Raw genomic sequence first — 17,415 nt, 5'->3', positions numbered from 1 at the left:
CCAACGTGGCCCAACACGGCCCAGCATGGCCTGACGCATCTCAACACGGTCCAACGTGGCCCAACACGGCCCAGCATGGCCTGACGCAACTCAACATGGTCCAACGTGGCCCAACGTGGTCCAACACGGCCCAGTATGGCCTGACGCAACTCAACATGGTCCAAAGTGGCCCAACGTGGCCCGACCCGGCCCAACGTGGCCCAACCCGGCCCAACGTGGCCCAACCCGGCCTAACATGACCTAGTATGGCCCAGCATGGCCCAATGTGGTCCACCACGGCCTGTCATGGCCCAGCACAGTCCAACCTGGCCCAACATGGCTCAACATGGTTCAACACAGCTCAACATGGCCCAGCATGGCCTGACACAGCCCAACATGGTCCAATGTGGTTCAGCACAGCCCAACACAGTCCAGCAAGGTCCAACACAGTCTGACATGACCTAGCATGGCTCAACATGGCCCAACACAGCTCAACATGGTGGTCCAACATGATACAACATGGGCTGACATAGCTCGACATGGTCTAACATGTCCTGACACACGGTGACATGGGACTGTCACAGCCTGGAACAGCCCAGCCCAGCCTCACACACATGATCACCACCTGACATGTCCCAGCCCAGCCCTGTCACAGCCTCTCACACCCCATCGTGGCCTCACATCTTCTGTCACAGCCTCCCATGTCCCACCATGGCCTCATGTGTCCCACCATGGCTTCACAAGTCCCACCACGGCCCCACCATGTTCTTGCATGTCCCATCACGGCTTTCATTGCCCTGTCACCGCCCTACTGTGACCTCATGTGTCCCACCACAGCCTCACGTGTCCCACCACGGCCTCATCATGACCTTGCACGTTCTACCATGGGTTTGCATAAACTGTCATGACCTCACATGTCCTGCCATGGCCTCACATGTCCCATCACAACCTCCAACGTCCCTCCACAGCTCGGCGTGACCCATCATGACCTTGTGCATCCCACCTTGGCTTTGCAAGCCCAGTCAGAGCCCACCATGGGCTGCCACGGCCCACTATGGCCTCAAACATCTCACCACATCTCATCACGTCCCACCACGGCCTCCCACGTCCCAACATGGCCTCCCACAGGCCACATCTCATCACGACCCACCAGAACCTTCCATGGCCTGCCACGGCCTCCCACGTCTCATCATGTCGCACCATGTCCCACCGTAACCTCCCACATCCTACCATGGCCCTCCCACAGCCCACCGTGACCCACCACAGCTCCTCAAGTCCCACCACCGCCTCCCACGTCCCACCCTGATCAACCACATCCCATCAAGCCCCACCACAGCATCCTACGTCCCACCGCAGCCTCCCCAAGTCCTACCAGGACCCACCACACCTCATCACGTCCCAACTCAGCCTCCAACGTCCCACCATGACTCACCACACCTCATCACATCCCACCGCAGCCTCCCCAAGTCCTACCAGGACCCACCACACCTCATCACGTCCCAACTCAGCCTCCAACGTCCCACCATGACTCACCACACCTCATCACATCCCACCGCAGCCTCCCCAAGTCCTACCATGACCCACCACACCTCACCGAGCCCCACCACAGCCTCCCACGTCCCCCCCAAAGCCCAGCACCCCCCATCCCACCCCTCCCCCAGCCCCGCTCGGTGCTGACCCTCATTCTCATCCTTGAAGAGCTCCTCGGTGCCAAACTTGAGGATGTCATCAAGCTCCTGCTTGGACATGGAGCCGGCCTTGGAGCCCAGCCCCGGGCGCACCACCAGGTGCGTCAACATCATCTTGCGCTTGGCCACCTGGGTGATGCGCTCCTCCACCGAGGCGCGCGTGACGAACCGGTAGATCATCACCTTGTTGGCCTGGCCGATGCGGTGCGCCCGGCTGAAGGCCTGCGGGGACGGGGACACGTCAGCGGGGAAGGAGTGTGGTGGTGGGGGACAGGGTGATGGGTGGGGGACACCGTACAGGTGACAGGGTGCTGGGGTGGGGGTCGGGGTGCTGAGATGGGTGACACCGTACACGTGACAGGGTGCCGGGGTGAGTGACAGGGTGCCAAGCAGGTGACACCGTACAGGTGACAGGGTGCTGGGGCGGGGGACGGGGTGCCAAGATGGGTGACACCGTACAGGTGACAGGGTGCCGGGGTGGGGGACGGGGTGCTGAGATGGGTGACACCGTACAGGTGACAGGGTGCTGGGCGGGTGACATCGGGTGGGGGATGGGGTGCTGGGATGGGTGACACCGTACGGGTGACACCGTACAGGTGCCGCCGGGTGACAGACCTGGATGTCGTTGTGGGGGTTCCAGTCGGAGTCGAAGATGACGACGGTGTCGGCGGTGGCCAGGTTGATGCCGAGGCCCCCGGCCCGCGTCGACAGCAGGAAGCAGAACTGCTGGGCCCCCGGCGCTGCCCCCCCGGCGTCAGCGGGGGGGGGCACCCCCCAAACCCGGCCCCCCACACCCAGGAACCCCAAACCCCCTCAGTATCGGGGCGGGGGGGGACACACAGCCCCCCAGCCCAGAGACCCCCCGGCTTCATTCCCCCCCCCAGTGCTGCTGCACCCAGGGAAATCCTCCCCCTCCCCTCAAAGCACCCCAAGTTGGGGGGGGGATATGTGCCCCCCCGGGTGGGGGAGGCATGCAGGGCCTGCGTGTTGCCAGCCTGCCAGGCCTGTGCGCCCCCTTCACACTTGGGTGCCCCCCCTGCATGCCTGGGTCCCCCTAAACACCAGGGTGACCCCCTCAGACCCCTGGTTGTGTGTCCCTCCCCTCCCCCTCCCCCCCTGACCCAAACATCTGGGTCCCCCCCGGACATCTGGGGGTCCCTCCCCAACACCAGGGTGCCCCCTGGACCCTTGGGTGCCCCCTTAACTTCTGGGTGTGTCCCCCCAAACAGCTGGGTACCCCCCTAGACATCTGGGGGTCCCTCCCCAATGCCTGGGTACCCTCGAGATGTTTGGGTGCCCCCTGGACCACTGAGTGCCCGCTCCCCAGTGCCTGGGTGCCCCCTTGGATGGATGGGTGGCCCCTGCCCCCCTGGGTGCCCCTCTCCCCCATGCCTGGGTGTCCCCCCGGACCCCTGGGTGCCCCCCAGATGCGGGGGTCCTACCGTTGAAGCGGTCGATGGCCTCCTGGCGCAGGGCCCCCGTGATGCCCCCGTCGATGCGCTCGTACTTGTAGCCCTCGTAGTCCAGGAAATCCTCCAGCAGGTCGAGCATCTTCGTCATCTGCGGGCACTGGTTAGACTGGGAGCACCCAAGGGGGCTGCGGGGACCTGGGACTGGGAGGACTGGGAGGGCCTAGGGGTGCTGGGGGCACCTGGGACTGGTCAGACTAGGAGGACACAGGGGGAGCTGGGGGCAGCCAGTACTGGTCAGACTAGGGGGCTGGGATGGGGCGGGGGGCTGGTTGGACTGGGAGGAGCCAGGTGGGCTGGGGTTGAGGGGGTTGGGTGTCAAGGGGGGTCCTGGCCCCCCCACCTGGGATATGAGCACCCAGGGGCTGGGGGGTGGGTGCTGGGGGGGGGTCCCAGCCGCCCCACCTGGGAGAAGATGAGCACCCAGGGGCTGCGGGGGGGCTGTGGGTGCTGGGGGGGGATGTCCCATGGGTGCTGTGGGGGGGCGGTCCCGACCACCCCACCTGGGAGAAGATGAGCACCCAGGGGCTGTGGGGGGTCCCATGGGTGCTGGGGGGGGGGTGTCCCATGGGTGCTGTGGGGGGGCGGTCCCGGCCGCCCCACCTGGGAGAAGATGAGCACCCGATGGTTTTGCTCCTTCAGCTTCCGCAGCATCTTCTGCAGCAGCAGCAGCTTCCCCGAGGCCTTGATCAGGGCCCCCCCCTCGTAGGCGCCACTCGGCAGCTTCGGGGACTCCTGGGTACAGGGGTGTCACCTCGCTGCCACCCCCGTGTCCCCATGTCCCTCCACGTCCCTCCAACCTTTCCGTGTCCCCATGTCCCTCCACGTCCCTCCAACCTTTCCGTGTCCCCATGTCCCTCCACGTCCCCATGTCCCACCACGTCCCTCCAACCTTTCCGTGTCCCCATGTCCCACCACGTCCCTCCAACCTTGCCGTGTCCCCATGTCCCACCACGTCCCTCCAACCTTTCCGTGTCCCCATGTCCCACCACGTCCCTCCAACCTTGCCGTGTCCCCATGTCCCACCACGTCCCTCCAACCTTTCCGTGTCCCCATGTCCCACCACGTCCCTCCAACCTTTCCGTGTCCCCATGTCCCTCCACGTCCCTTCAACCTTTCCGTGTCCCCATGTCCCACCACATCCCTCCAACCTTGCCGTGTCCCCATGTCCCACCATGTCCCTCCAACCTTGCCGTGTCCCCATGTCCCACCACGTCCCTCCAACCTTGCCGTGTCCCCATGTCCCACCACGTCCCTCCAACCTTTCCATGTCCCCATGTCCCACCACGTCCCTCCAACCCCTCCATGTCCCACCACGTCCCCACGCTCCCCCCGCGGTCCCCACCATGGCGGCGACGGGGAAGAGGTAGGGGTGGTTGCAGCACTTCTTCAGGTCCATCATGATGTTGAGCAACGACACCTGGTTCCCGCCGCCCCGCGAGTTCAGCGCCTCGAAGTTGCGCGTCAGGATGTACTTGTAGTACTTCCTACGGGGAGCTCGGTGGGACCCAGGCCTCCGGGGGGGCCGCCCCTCCCCCCACCCCGGGGGACCCAGGCCTCAGGGTGCCTCCCCTCCCCCACCCCCGCGTACTTCTGCATGGGGCTGAGCTCGACGCGGACGATGAGCTCGGTCTTGGCCGGCATGTTCTTGAAGACGTCGGCCTTGAGGCGCCGCAGCATGTGGGGGCCCAGCAGGTCGTGGAGCTTCTTGATCTGGTCCTCCTTGGAGATGTCAGCGAACTCCTCCAGGAAACCCTCCAGGTTGCTGGGGGGGGCGGGGGGGAGGGGGGTGACACCGTGTGACATGGCGGGGGGGACAGAGGGATGTGGGGAGGGGGATGGAGGTGGCCGTGGTGTGGGGAGACACGGGGATGGCTGCGGGGTGGGGACGCAGGGGGGGCAAGGCTGGTGGTGACGGGGCGGGGGGGGGGGGGCATGGGGACAGCCCTGACATGGCGCTTTCGGGGACACTGGGGACACGGGGGGACACAGGGACAGCTGTGACATGGTGGGGCAGAGGAGCAGGGGGACATGGGGATGGATGGGGGGGGGGGGGGTGTGACACAACCCTAGAGGTGGGGACACACCAGTGACCGAGACACAGGGAGACCCTGGGAGAGGGCAGGGAACAGGAGGGGACACAAGGAGAGGGGAGGGGACAGGAGGGGACACAGGGGGACCCTGGGAGAGGGAAGGGGACACCAGAGGACACACCAGTGACAGGGATGCAGAGGGAGCCTGGGAGAGGGCAGAGGACAAGACGGGACACCAGGGCGGGGCTGGGGGGGTGGGTGGACACAAGGGGGACACACCAGCGACACAGGGGGACCCTGGGAGAGGGCAGGGGGACAGGAGGGGACACAGGGACGCACCAGCGACACAGGGGGACCCTGGGAGAGGGCAGGGGACAGGAGGGGACACAGGGACACACCAGCGACACAGGGGGACCCTGGGAGAGGGCAGGGGACAGGAGGGGACACAGGGACGCACCAGCGACACAGGGGGACCCTGGGAGAGGGCAGGGGACAGGAGGGGACAGGAGGGGACACAGGGACGCACCAGCGACACAGGGGGACCCTGGGAGAGGGCAGGGGACAGGAGGGGACAGGAGGGGACAGGAGGGGACAGGAGGGGACAGGAGGGGACACACCAGTGACACAGGGGGACCCTGGGGGAGGGCAGGGGACAGGAGGGGACACAGTGGGACACAGGGACACACCAGTGACACACGGGGACCCTGGGGGAGGGCAGGGGACAGGAGGGGACACAGTGGGACACAGGGACACACCAGTGACACAGGGGGACCCTGGGGGAGGGCAGGGGACAGGAGGGGACACCGGGGCGGGGTACACACACCAGGGGACAGGGGGACACAGAGGGACCCAGGGGAGAGGGGAGGGGACAGGAGGGGACACGGGGGGGACAGGAGGGGACAGGGGGGCCGTACTTGAAGCGCTCGGGGGTGAGGAAGTTGAGAAGGTGGAACAGCTCCTCCAGGTTGTTCTGCAGCGGCGTCCCCGTCAGCAGGAGCTTGTGCTCGATCTTGTACCCGTTCAGCACCCGAAAGAACTGGGGGGGGGGGCGGGGGGGGGAGTCACCCATGGACCCCCGTGTCCAGCAGCGACCCCCCATCTACCCCCAGGGCATCCGCGGACCCCAGGAGTGACACCCGCCCCCCCCCCCAGGGCACCCCGGGACCCCTGCATCTGGGGAACGCTCCCCCCGACCCCACAATAGCACCCAGGGACCCCAGCCTCTGGGTGCCCCCCACCCTGAGGACCCCGGTGCCCGGGTGCCCCCTCCCCAGGGTCCCAGCTACCCCTCCCCAGGGTCCCAAGCCCCCAGTGCCCCCCCCCACAGGGACCTCAGCATCTGGGTGCCCCCTCCCCAGGGTCCCAAGTCACCCTTCCGCGGCATCCCAGCATCCAGCCACCCTTCCCAGTGACCCCAGGCAGTTGGGTGCCCCCTCCCCAGGCCCCCTCCACCCCCAGCACCGCCCCCCCCCCGGGCCCCCCAGTGTGCAGGCACCTTGGACTGGTTGTTTTTGAGGCGGTGGGCCTCATCCACCACCAGGCAGGCCCAGCGGATGGAGCCCAGCGCCGCCTGGTCGATGGTGATCAGCTCGTAGGAGGTCAGCAACACGTGGAACTTCACCTGCGCCTCCCGCTGCCGCGGCCGTCAGCACCCATGGGTGCCCCCCCGGGACCCCCGCCGCAGGGGCACCCCGGCAGCTGCCTCTCCCTGCACCCCCACTGCCCCCCACCCTCTGCTGGGACCGTGGCATCTGGGGCACCCTGGCCCGCCCCCCCCCCCCGAACCCCCCACCCATGGCACCCCGGTGTGTGGGGCACCCTGACCCCCCACCCATGGCACCCTGATCCCCACCCCCTCAGGGACATGAGTGCCCAGGTGACCCCCCCAGCACCCCAAGACCCCAGAGACCCACCTGTCTAGGTACCCTCCACCCCGCAAAAGGGACCCAGGCATCAGGGTGCCCCCCCCTTGTCACCCCCAAAGGGACCCAGGTGTCCCGGCACCCCCAAAGGAACCCAGGTGTCCAGGTACACCCACCCCTGTCACCCCCAAAGGGACCCAGGGGTCCTGGCACCACCCCTTGTTACCCCCAAAGGGACCCTGGTGTCCCGGCACCCCCCCTTGTCACCCCCAAAGGGACCCAGGTGTCCAGGTACGCCCACCCCTGTCACCCCCAAAGGGACCCAGGTGTCCAGGTACACCCACCCCTGTCACCCCCAAAGGGACCCTGGTGTCCCGGCACCCCCCCTTGTCACCCCCAAAGGGACCCAGGGGTCCATGCAGCCCCCCTTGTCACCCCCAAAGGGACCCAGGGGTCCAGGTACACCCACCCCTGTCACCCCCAAAGGGACCCAGGTGCCCCGGCACCCCCAAAGGAACCCAGGTGGCCAGGTACACCCACCCCTGTCACCCCCAAAGGGACCCTGGTGTCCCGGCACCCCCTCTTGTCACCCCCAAAGGGACCAGGTGTCCCGTCACCCCCAAAGGGACCCAGGTGTCCAGGTACATCCACCCCTGTCACCCCCAAAGGGACCCTGGTGTCCCGGCACCCCCCCTTGTCACCCCCAAAGGGACCCAGGTGTCCAGGTACACCCACCCCTGTCACCCCCAAAGGGACCCTGGTTTCCCGGCACCCCCAAAGGAACCCAGGTGTCCAGGTACACCCACCCCTGTCACCCCCAAAGGGACCAGGTCTCCAGGTGCCACTCTGACCCCCCCCAAAGGGACCCAGGTGTCCCACCCGAGGGGACCCCAGCCCCCAGCTCACCTTCATCTTGAAGGCCTTCTTGCCCCCCTTCATGGCGTTGTCGTCGAAGGAGAACTCGTTCTCGCGGATGATGGCCCGGCTGTCCTTGTCCCCGGTGTAGGTGACAACGTAGAAGGCGGGGGCCCACATCTGGAACTCCCGCTCCCAGTTGATGATGGTGGAGAGCGGGGCGCTGACGAGGAACGGGCCCTTGGTGTGGCCCTGGGGGACAGCGCGTCACACGGGGACACGGGGACGGGGCCCTTGGGGGACGTGGGGACAGTGTGACACAGGGGGAGGGGCGGGGCGGCATGGGACAGGGTCCTTGGGGGATGTGGGGACAGGGTGGCACAGGGGGACAGCGTGGCACAGGGTCCCTGACGCACATGGGGACAGGGGGACACCAGGGGACAGGGTGGGACAGGGGGACAGGGTGGCACAGGATCCCTGGGGGACATGGGAACGGTGTGACACAGGGAAGCGAGGACAGCGTGACACACAAGGCCAGCATGGCCATGGGGACACAAACAGGGACGTGGGGACAGCGTGGGGCGGTTGTGGGGGTGTAAAAACATTTCAGGTGGCAGCAAGACCCCCGGGCTGCCCGTCGGGACATGGGCAGGGACGTGGTGACACCCCTGGGTGGCAGCAGGGACACAGGGAGGAGCTGATGCCAGCAGCAGGTGACACCAGAGCCCAGGCAGGTGACAATGGGGCCAAGTAGGTGACACCAGGGAGCAGGTGGGTGACACCAGGGCCAAGTAGGTGTCAAGTAGGTGACACCAGCAGCCAGGCAGGTGACACCGGGGAGCAGGTGGGTGACACCAGCAGCCAGGCAGGTGACACCGGGGAGCAGGTGGGTGACATGGGGGCCAAGGCGGAGACATCAGGGCCAAGTAGGCGACACCAGGAAGCAGGTGGGTGACACCAGGGCCAAGTAGGTGGCACTGAAGCCAGGGAAGTGACACCGGGGCCAAGTAGGTCACACCAGGGCCAGGTGAGTGACACCAGAGCCAGGCAGGTGACACTGGTGAACCAGGCGGGTGACACCAGGGTCGAGTCGGACACAGCAGCGCCAGGCAGGTGACACCAGGGCCAAGTAGGACACACCAGGGCCAGGGGGGTGACACTAGGGACTAGGCAGCAGGGACACCAGGGCCAAGCAGGACATGCCAGAGCCCAGCAGGTGACACCAGGGACCGAAGAGGTGACACCAGGGCCAGGTAGGTGACACTGGGGATGAGGTAGGACACACCAGGACCAGGTGGGTGACACCAGAGCCAAGTAGGCCACACCAGGGCCAGGAAGGTGACGCTAGGAACCAGGCAAATGACACCGGGGCCCAGCAGGTCACATGAGGGCCAGGTGGGTGACACTGGGGACCAGGTGGCAGGGACACCAGGGCCAGGTGGGTGACACCGGGGGCCAGGTAGGAGGGTGACACCGGGGGCCAGGCGGGTGACATTGGGGACCAGGTGGCAGGGACACCAGGGCCAGGAGGGTGACACCAGGGCCAGGAGGGTGACACCAGGGCCAGGAGGGTGACACTGGGGACCAGGTGGCAGGGACAACAGGGCCAAGTAGAACACACCAGAGCCAGATGGGTGACACCAGGGCCAAGTGGGTGACACCAGGGCCAAGTAGAACACACCAGGGCCAGGCGGCAGGGACAACAGGGCCAAGTGGGTGACACTGGGGGCCAGGCGGCAGGGACACCGGGGGCCAGGTAGAACACACCAGAGCCAAGTGGGTGACACCAGGGCCAAGTAGAACACACCAGGGCCAGGTGGGTGACACTGAGGGCTAGGCGGGTGACACCAGGGCCAGGCGGTGGTGACACCAGGGCCAAGTAGAACACACCAGGGCCAGGTGGGTGACACTGAGGGCTAGGCGGGTGACACCAGGGCCAGGCGGTGGTGACACCAGGGCCAAGTAGAACACACCAGGGCCAGGTGGGTGACACTGAGGGCTAGGCGGGTGACACCAGGGCCAGGCGGTGGTGACATCAGGGCCAAGTAGAACACACCAGGGCCAGGTGGGTGACACTGAGGGCTAGGCAGGTGACACTGAGGGCTAGGCGGATGACACCAGGGCCAGGCGGTGGTGACACCAGGGCCAAGTAGAACACACCAGGGCCAGGAGAGTGCCGGGGGGTTGCAGCGGGTGGCAGCGGGGCTCAGGGGCGTGACACCGGGTGGCAGCGGGCCGCAGGGGGGTGACACCGGGTGGCGGCGGGTGACACCGGGTGACGGCGGGTGGCAGCTCACCTCCTTGTAGAGCGAGTAGAGGAAGACGATGGTCTGGATGGTCTTGCCCAGCCCCATCTCGTCGGCCAGGATGGTGTCGGTGCTCTGCGCCCAGGAGAAGCGCAGCCAGTTCAGCCCCTCCAGCTGGTAGAGGTGCAGCGTGCCGCCCGTCGCCGTGATGAACCGCGGCTGCGTCTCGTACTTCACCGTTGGCTGCGGGGCGGGGGGAGGGGGCGGTGAGGGCGGGGGGGGGGGGGGGCAGCGGGGGGCTGGGATACACCCCCAACCCCCACCGGGTGCCCCCTGCCACCCACGGGGCACAGAGGTCGCAGGGATACAGCGGGGGGGGGGGGTGGGGGGGGGGGCATGGGGGGGCGGGGACAAGGGATTGAGGGGGTGGGCACCCAGGTTTGGGGTTGGGGGCACAAGGGACAGGACACCCAGGTGTCCAGGGAGGGCACCCAAGGGACCAGGGAGGGCACCCAAGGGACCAGGGAGGGCACCCAAGTGTCCTGGGGGGCACCCAGGCAGCCAGGGGGGGCCCCAAGGGACCAGGGGGCGACCCAGGTTTGGGGGGGGATGGGGAGGGCAGGGGACGTGGGACAGGACACCCAGGTGTCCAGGAAGGGGACACAAGTGTCCTGGGGGGGGCACCCAGGGGTGGGGGGCACCCAGGGGTGGGGGGCACTCACGTCGTTGGTGGGGGAGTCGGGGGGCCCCTCCCCCGGCGTCTCCTTCTTCTTCTTCTTGTAACGCCGGGGCTGGGCCGGGTCCTCCCCCATGAACACCTCCCTGGGGACAGGACATGAAGGGGACACAGTGGGAGAGGGTACAGGGCCAAGGTGGGGGACACGGACATGGAGGTGGGGACACAGGGACATGGGACACATGCAGACATGGGGACAACACGGGGACAGATGGCAGCATGAGAACATTAGGGGACACATGGGGACACCCCCCATGTCCCCCGTCCCTTACCGGTGCTTCCAGTAGGCACGTCCCTGTGTCCCCCCGTGTCCCCCGTCCCTTACCGGTGCTTCCAGTAGGCACGTCCCCACGTCCCCCCGTGTCCCCTGTCCCTTACCGGTGCTTCCAGTAGGCACGTCCCCACGTCCCCCCGTGTCCCCTGTCCCTTACCGGTGCTTCCAGTAGGCACGTCCCCATGTCCCCCCACGCCCCGTGTCCCCCCGTGTCCCCTATCCCTTACCGGTGCTTCCAGTAGGCACGTCCCCACGTCCCCCCGTGTCCCCTGTCCCTTACCGGTGCTTCCAGTAGGCACGTCCCCACGTCCCCCTGTGTCCCCTGTCCCTTACCGGTGCTTCCAGTAGGCACGTCCCCATGTCCCCCCCCGCCCCGTGTCCCCTGTCCCTTACCGGTGCTTCCAGTAGGCACGTCCCCACGTCCCCCCCCGCCCCGTGTCCCCTGTCCCTTACCGGTGCTTCCAGTAGGCACGTCCCCATGTCCCCCCCCCGCCCCGTGTCCCCTGTCCCTTACCGGTGCTTCCAGTAGGCACGTCCCCATGTCCCCCCCCGCCCCGTGTCCCCTGTCCCTTACCGGTGCTTCCAGTAGGCACGTCCCCATGTCCCCCCGTGTCCCCTGTCCCTTACCGGTGCTTCCAGTAGGCACATCCCCATGTCCCCCCGTGTCCCCTGTCCCTTACTGGTGCTTCCAGTAGGCATGTCCCCATGTCCCCCCGTGTCCCCTGTCCCTTACCGGTGCTTCCAGTAGGCCAGCTTGTGGAGGTCGTAGTCGGGGATGGGCATCTCGTCCTCCTCCCAGGTGGCCTGGTCGTAGGGCAGGTCCCGCCACTTCACCAGGTAGTGGTACTGCCCCTTGCGGTCCACGCTGCGCGGCACGCCGGCACGCCCCGTCACGCCCCGCACCGCGGCGGGCACGCGGGGACAGCGGGCACACGGGGGACAGCGGGCACCGCAGGGGGCAATGGACACCCAGAGACAAGGGGTATCGTGGGGACACGTGGCACCTGGGGGGACCTCGGGGACCCAGAGACACGGGCACCGTGGGGACACATGGCACCTGGGGGGGGGACCTCGGGGACCCAGAGACACGGGCACCGTGGGGACACATGGCATCTGGGGGGGGTACCTCGGGGACCCAGAGACACGGGCACCGTGGGGACACGTGGCACCTGGGGGGGGACCTCGGGGACCCAGAGACACGGGCACTGTGGGGACACATGGCACCTGGGGGGGGGACCTCGGGGACCCAGAGACACGGGCACCGTGGGGACACGTGGCACCTGGGGGGGGACCTCGGGGACCCAGAGACACGGGCACCGTGGGGACACGTGGCACCTGGGGGGACCTCGGGGACCCAGAGACACGGGCACCGTGGGGACACGTGGCACCTGGGGGGACCTCGGGGACCCAGAGACACGGGCACCGTGGGGACACGTGGCACCTGGGGGGGGGGACCTCGGGGACCCAGAGACACGGGCACCGTGGGGACACGTGGCACCTGGGGGGGGGGAACCTCGGGGACCCAGAGACACGGGCACCGTGGGGACACGTGGCACCTGGGGGGACCTCGGGGACCCAGAGACACGGGCACCGTGGGGACACGTGGCACCTGGGGGGGGGACCTCGGGGACCCAGAGACACGGGCACCGTGGGGACACGTGGCACCTGGGGGGGGGACCTCGGGGACCCAGAGACACGGGCACCGTGGGGACACGTGGCACCTGGGGGGTGGACCTCGGGGACCCAGAGACACGGGCACCGTGGGGACACGTGGCACCTGGGGGGTGGACCTCGGGGACCCAGAGACACGGGCACCGTGGGGACACGTGGCACCTGGGGGGACCTCAGGGATCCAGAGACATGGGCACCGTGGGGACACGTGGCACCTGGGGGGGGGACCTCGGGGACCCAGAGACATGGGCACCATGGGGATCAGGGGTGACAACTGGGCACCCGGGGGGACACTGGGCACCCAGAGACAATGGGTGCCACAGGGGCAGCAGGGACCTGGGAGGACAGCAGGCACACAGGGGGACACTGGGCATCCCAGGGGGGACACTGGGCACCTCCAGGTGACAGCAGGCACTCCTGGGGACACTGGGCACCCCTGGATGACAGCAGGCACCCCTGGGGACACTGGGCACCTCCAGGTGACAGCAGGCACCCCTGGGGACACGGGGTAACCAAGGGTGACAGCAGGCACCCCTGGGTGACATGGGGACAGCCAGGAGCCGTGCAGGGCCAGGCGGGTGTTGCCAGGTGCCACTGGGGCATGAGTGACAGCAGGGCATGTGGGTGGCACCCAAGTGTCACCAGGGGTCACCCACTGTCATCATCAGCTGCCATGAGGGGGACACTGGGGACACACCAGCACAGGTCACCCAGAGACATGGAGTCACATGGGGACAAGGACATGCAGAGAGGACACGGGGTCAGCTGGGGACACTGGGTCACCTGGGGACAGGGACAGATGGACAGGACACAGGGTGACCTGGGGACATGGAGGGGACACGGGGTCACTCAGACAGGGACACACAGATGGGACACGGTGTCACCTGGGGACACAGAGGGGACACGGGGTCACTCAGACAGGGACACACAGATGGGACACGAGGTCACCTGGGGACACAGAGGGGACATGGGGTCACTCAGGGACACACACGAGACATGGGGTCGCCTGGGGACATGTAGACAGGACATGGTGGCACTCAGCAACAAGGACACGCGGAGGGCACACGGGGCCACTTGGGGACAGGGACACGCGGAGGGCACATGGGGCCACTTGGGGACAGGGACACGCGGAGGGCACAGGGGGTCACCTGGGGACAGGGACACACGGAGGGCACACGGGGTCACCTGAGGACAGGGACACGCAGGACGTGGGGTCACCTGGGGACAGGGACACCCGGAGGGCACAGGGGGTCACCTGGGGACAGGGACACACAGGACGTGGGGTCACCTGGGGACAGGGACACATGGAGGGCACAGGGGGTCACCTGGGGACAGGGACACCCGGAGGGCACAGGCGGTCACCTTGGGACAGGGACACGCAGGACGTGGGGTCATCTGGGGACAGGGACACATGGAGGGCACAGGGGGTCACCTGAGGACAGGGACACGCAGGACGTGGGGTCACCTGGGGACAGGGACACATGGAGGGCACACGGGGTCACCTGGGGACAGGGACACATGGAGGGCACACGGGGTCACCTGGGGACAGGGACACATGGAGGGCACAGGGGGTCACCTGAGGACAGGGACACGCAGGACGTGGGGTCACCTGGGGACAGGGACACATGGAGGGCACACGGGGTCACCTGGGGACAGGGACACGCAGGACGTGGGGTCATCTGGGGCCAGGGACACCCGGAGGGCACACGGGGTCACCTGGGGACAGGGACACGCAGGATGTGGGGTCATCTGGGGCCAGGGACACCCGGAGCGCACACGGGGTCACCTGGGGACAGGGACACCCTGAAGGGGCATGGGGTCACCTGGGGACAGTGCCTGACTGCTCCAAATAGGGGGGGGAGGAGGGAGGCACCCAGGGGTGCCCTGAGTGTCCCCACGGGTGCCTGCAGTGTCCCCAAACCCCTCCCAGGCACCCCCCCAGCCCCACATCAATGCCAGCCATCCCGCCCCAATTTGGGGGGGGGGGGCCCTGTGGCTGCTGGGGGACACCCATGGGTGCCGGGGGTGTCCTTGGAGGACTCGGGGATGCCCTCAGAGCACCCACGGGCGCGCAGACTGTCCCCACAGGTGCCAGCGGTGTCCCCAAACCCCTCCCCCAGCGCTCCCCTGCCCATTCTGATGCCCCCTTGTCCCCTCCGTTTTTTTTGGGGGGTGGGGGTGTTGCGGGGGTCCCCCGGAGCCGCGCGGCACCCGTGGGTGCTGCCCCACCTGTGGTTGATGATGCGGTGCACCGTCATCCACTCGGGTTTGATGCCGTAGCGGTAGAAACGCTCCTCCATCCCCCCAAAAAGGGGGTCCCCCCCTGCCCCCCGCTTCTCGCTTTTGGGGTCATCGTCCCCCGAGCCGTAATCGAGGGGGGGGGGGCTCGTCCATGTCGTTCTTGCGCTGGTAGTTGCGGTACATCACCAGGTGGAAGATCTCCAGCTGTTGGGGGGGGGCAAGGGGGGGGCACCCCCAAATTAGGGGTGGGGGGTGGAGGCCAAGCACAACCCCCACCCTACCCCCAAGGGCTCCTCACAAAGGGGGGGGGGAATGGGGGGGCTGCCCCTCGCCCCCTGCCCCTGGGTGGGGGTGGTGTGGGGACCATAGGGAGCCCTGAAGATGGTGGTGGCCCCAAGGGGGAGATCTTGGGGGGCCCCCAAGACTGGGGACCCCCCCAGTTGGTGTTACTGGGGGGTCCCTAAGCCTGTGGAAGCCACAGCTGGGGATACTGGGGGGGGTGTCCACAGTCTTGGGGAATCCCCCAGGTGCCCCCAGTTGACTATATTGGGGTGTCCCAAATATTGGGGACCCCCGACTGGGGATACTGGGGGGTCCCCAGTCCTGGGGAACCTCCCGGTTGGGGACATTGGACCCCCCCAGTATCAGGACCCCCCAGGGTGGGCTATCAGACACCCCCCCACAGGGTGGCTCTATCGCCCCCCCCCCCGCCCCAGTGTACCAGCCCCCCAGGGTGGGCGTACCAGCCCCTCCCCCCAGTACCAGACCCCCCCTTCCCCCCAGTACCAGCCCTCCAGGGTGGGCGTACCACCCCCTCCCCCCAGTACCAGCCCCTCCCCCCAGTGTACCAGCCCCCCAGGGTGGGTATACCAGCCCCTCCCCCCAGTACCAGCCCCCCCCCCCCCCCCCCCCCCCCCCCCCCCAGTACCAGACCCCCAAGGTGAGAAGGTGAGCGTACCAGCCCCCCCCCCCCCCCAGTACCAGGTCCCAGCGTGGGTGTACCAGCCCCTCCCCCCAGTACCAGCGCCCCCCCCCCCCCCAGTACCAGGCCCCAGCGTGGATGTACCAGCCCCCCCCAAGCCCCAGGACCCCCGGGGGGGTCGGGGGGTCCCCCCCCCCCCCCCATACCTGGAGCTCCTTGATCCAGGAGCAGTGCCAGTAGGAGAGCCCGACCCACTTGACGAAGAATTCCCGCTCGGAGCGGCCCTGCAGCGCCTGGGGGGGGCCCTCGGGGGGGGCGCCAGGGGGGGCAGCCACGGGGGGGGCGGCTCCCCCCATCGCCAGTACAGGATCTTCTGCACCCGCCCCTTCAGCACCGGGCACTGCGGGGGGACAGCGGCGTTGGGGACGCGGGGACAGCCACCTCGTCGTGTCACCGGGGGTGGGGGTCACACACAGCACCACCCACCACCACCACCCCCAGACACCCAGTGCAGGTGAGGGAGGGGCAGGGTCCCACCCCAAGGGGTGGCTGTCCCCCGCCTGGTCCCCAAGGAGCGGTGGCAGTGTCACTGTGCTGGCCCCAGCACCACCGGATACAGATTGTCACTGTCCCTGTCCCCATCAGGCTCTGGCACTGGCCTCAGCTTTGAGCTGTCCCCCTCCAGTCCCATCCCTGTCCCCATCTTTGTCCCCATCCAGTCCTGTCCCTGTCCCCAGCCCTGTCCCCCTCCAGTCCTGTCCCTGTCCCCAGCCCTGCCCCCTCCAGTCCTGTCCCTGTCCCCACCAGTCCTGTCCCCTCCAGTCCAGTCCCTGTCCCCATCCCTGCCCCCTCCAGTCCTGTCCCTGTCCCCACCAGTCCTGTCCCTGTCCCCATCCCTGCCCCCTCCAGTCCTGTCCCTGTCCCCACCCGTCCCCCTCCAGTCCTGTCCCTGTCGCCAGCCCTGCCCCTCAACTCCTGTCCCTGTCCCCACCCCTGTCCCTGTCCCCATCCCCAGCCCTGTCCCCATCCAGTCCTGTCCCTGTCCCCCTCCCCAAGTCCTGTCTCTGTCCCCCTCCAGTCCTGTCCCTGTCGCCAGCCCTGCCCCCTCAACTCCTGTCCCTGTCCCCACCCCTGTCCCTGTCCCCATCCCCAGCCCTGTCCCCATCCAGTCCTGTCCCTGTCCCCCTCCCCAAGTCCTGTCTCTGTCCCCCTTCAGTCCTGTCCCTGTCCCTATCTTTGTCCCCCTCAAATCCTGTCCCTGTCCCCATTCCCATCCCCATCCCTGGCCCCGTCCCCATCAAGTCCTGTCCCTGTCCCCATCCCCCCAAGGTCCGTGTCCCCGTGTCCGTCCCCGTCCCCCCCCCCCCGTGTCCCCGTCCCCCCCAGGTCGCCCCCCCGGTACCGTGCAGCGGGGACAGAGCCACTCGCCGTTGGGGACC

The 17,415-nt window shown here is 67.8% G+C and overlaps 1 protein-coding gene across 1 annotated transcript; it reads right to left on the bottom strand.

Annotated features, from left to right (window-relative positions):
• Positions 1-1,270: 1,270 nt before the first annotated feature.
• On the bottom strand, positions 1,271-17,411 carry LOC308057711 (chromodomain-helicase-DNA-binding protein 3-like; the record flags this gene model as incomplete). Its single annotated transcript, XM_080411765.1, is given in 18 exon segments — positions 1,271-1,381; positions 1,533-1,889; positions 2,283-2,407; positions 3,110-3,227; positions 3,740-3,871; positions 4,482-4,623; positions 4,728-4,901; positions 6,084-6,205; positions 6,665-6,802; positions 7,938-8,138; positions 10,184-10,375; positions 10,855-10,954; positions 11,876-12,007; positions 15,043-15,197; positions 15,199-15,258; positions 16,183-16,316; positions 16,319-16,376; positions 17,379-17,411. Coding segments are annotated over 18 exon segments (2,469 nt in total), but the record flags the coding sequence as incomplete, so codon positions are not given.
• Between the last annotated feature and the right edge of the window lie 4 nt (positions 17,412-17,415).

Source organism: Falco punctatus, assembly GCF_963210335.1.
Source record: "Falco punctatus genome assembly, contig: scaffold_299, whole genome shotgun sequence".
Classification (NCBI taxonomy): domain Eukaryota; kingdom Metazoa; phylum Chordata; class Aves; order Falconiformes; family Falconidae; genus Falco; species Falco punctatus.
This window is presented reverse-complemented; position numbering and strand designations above follow the sequence as displayed.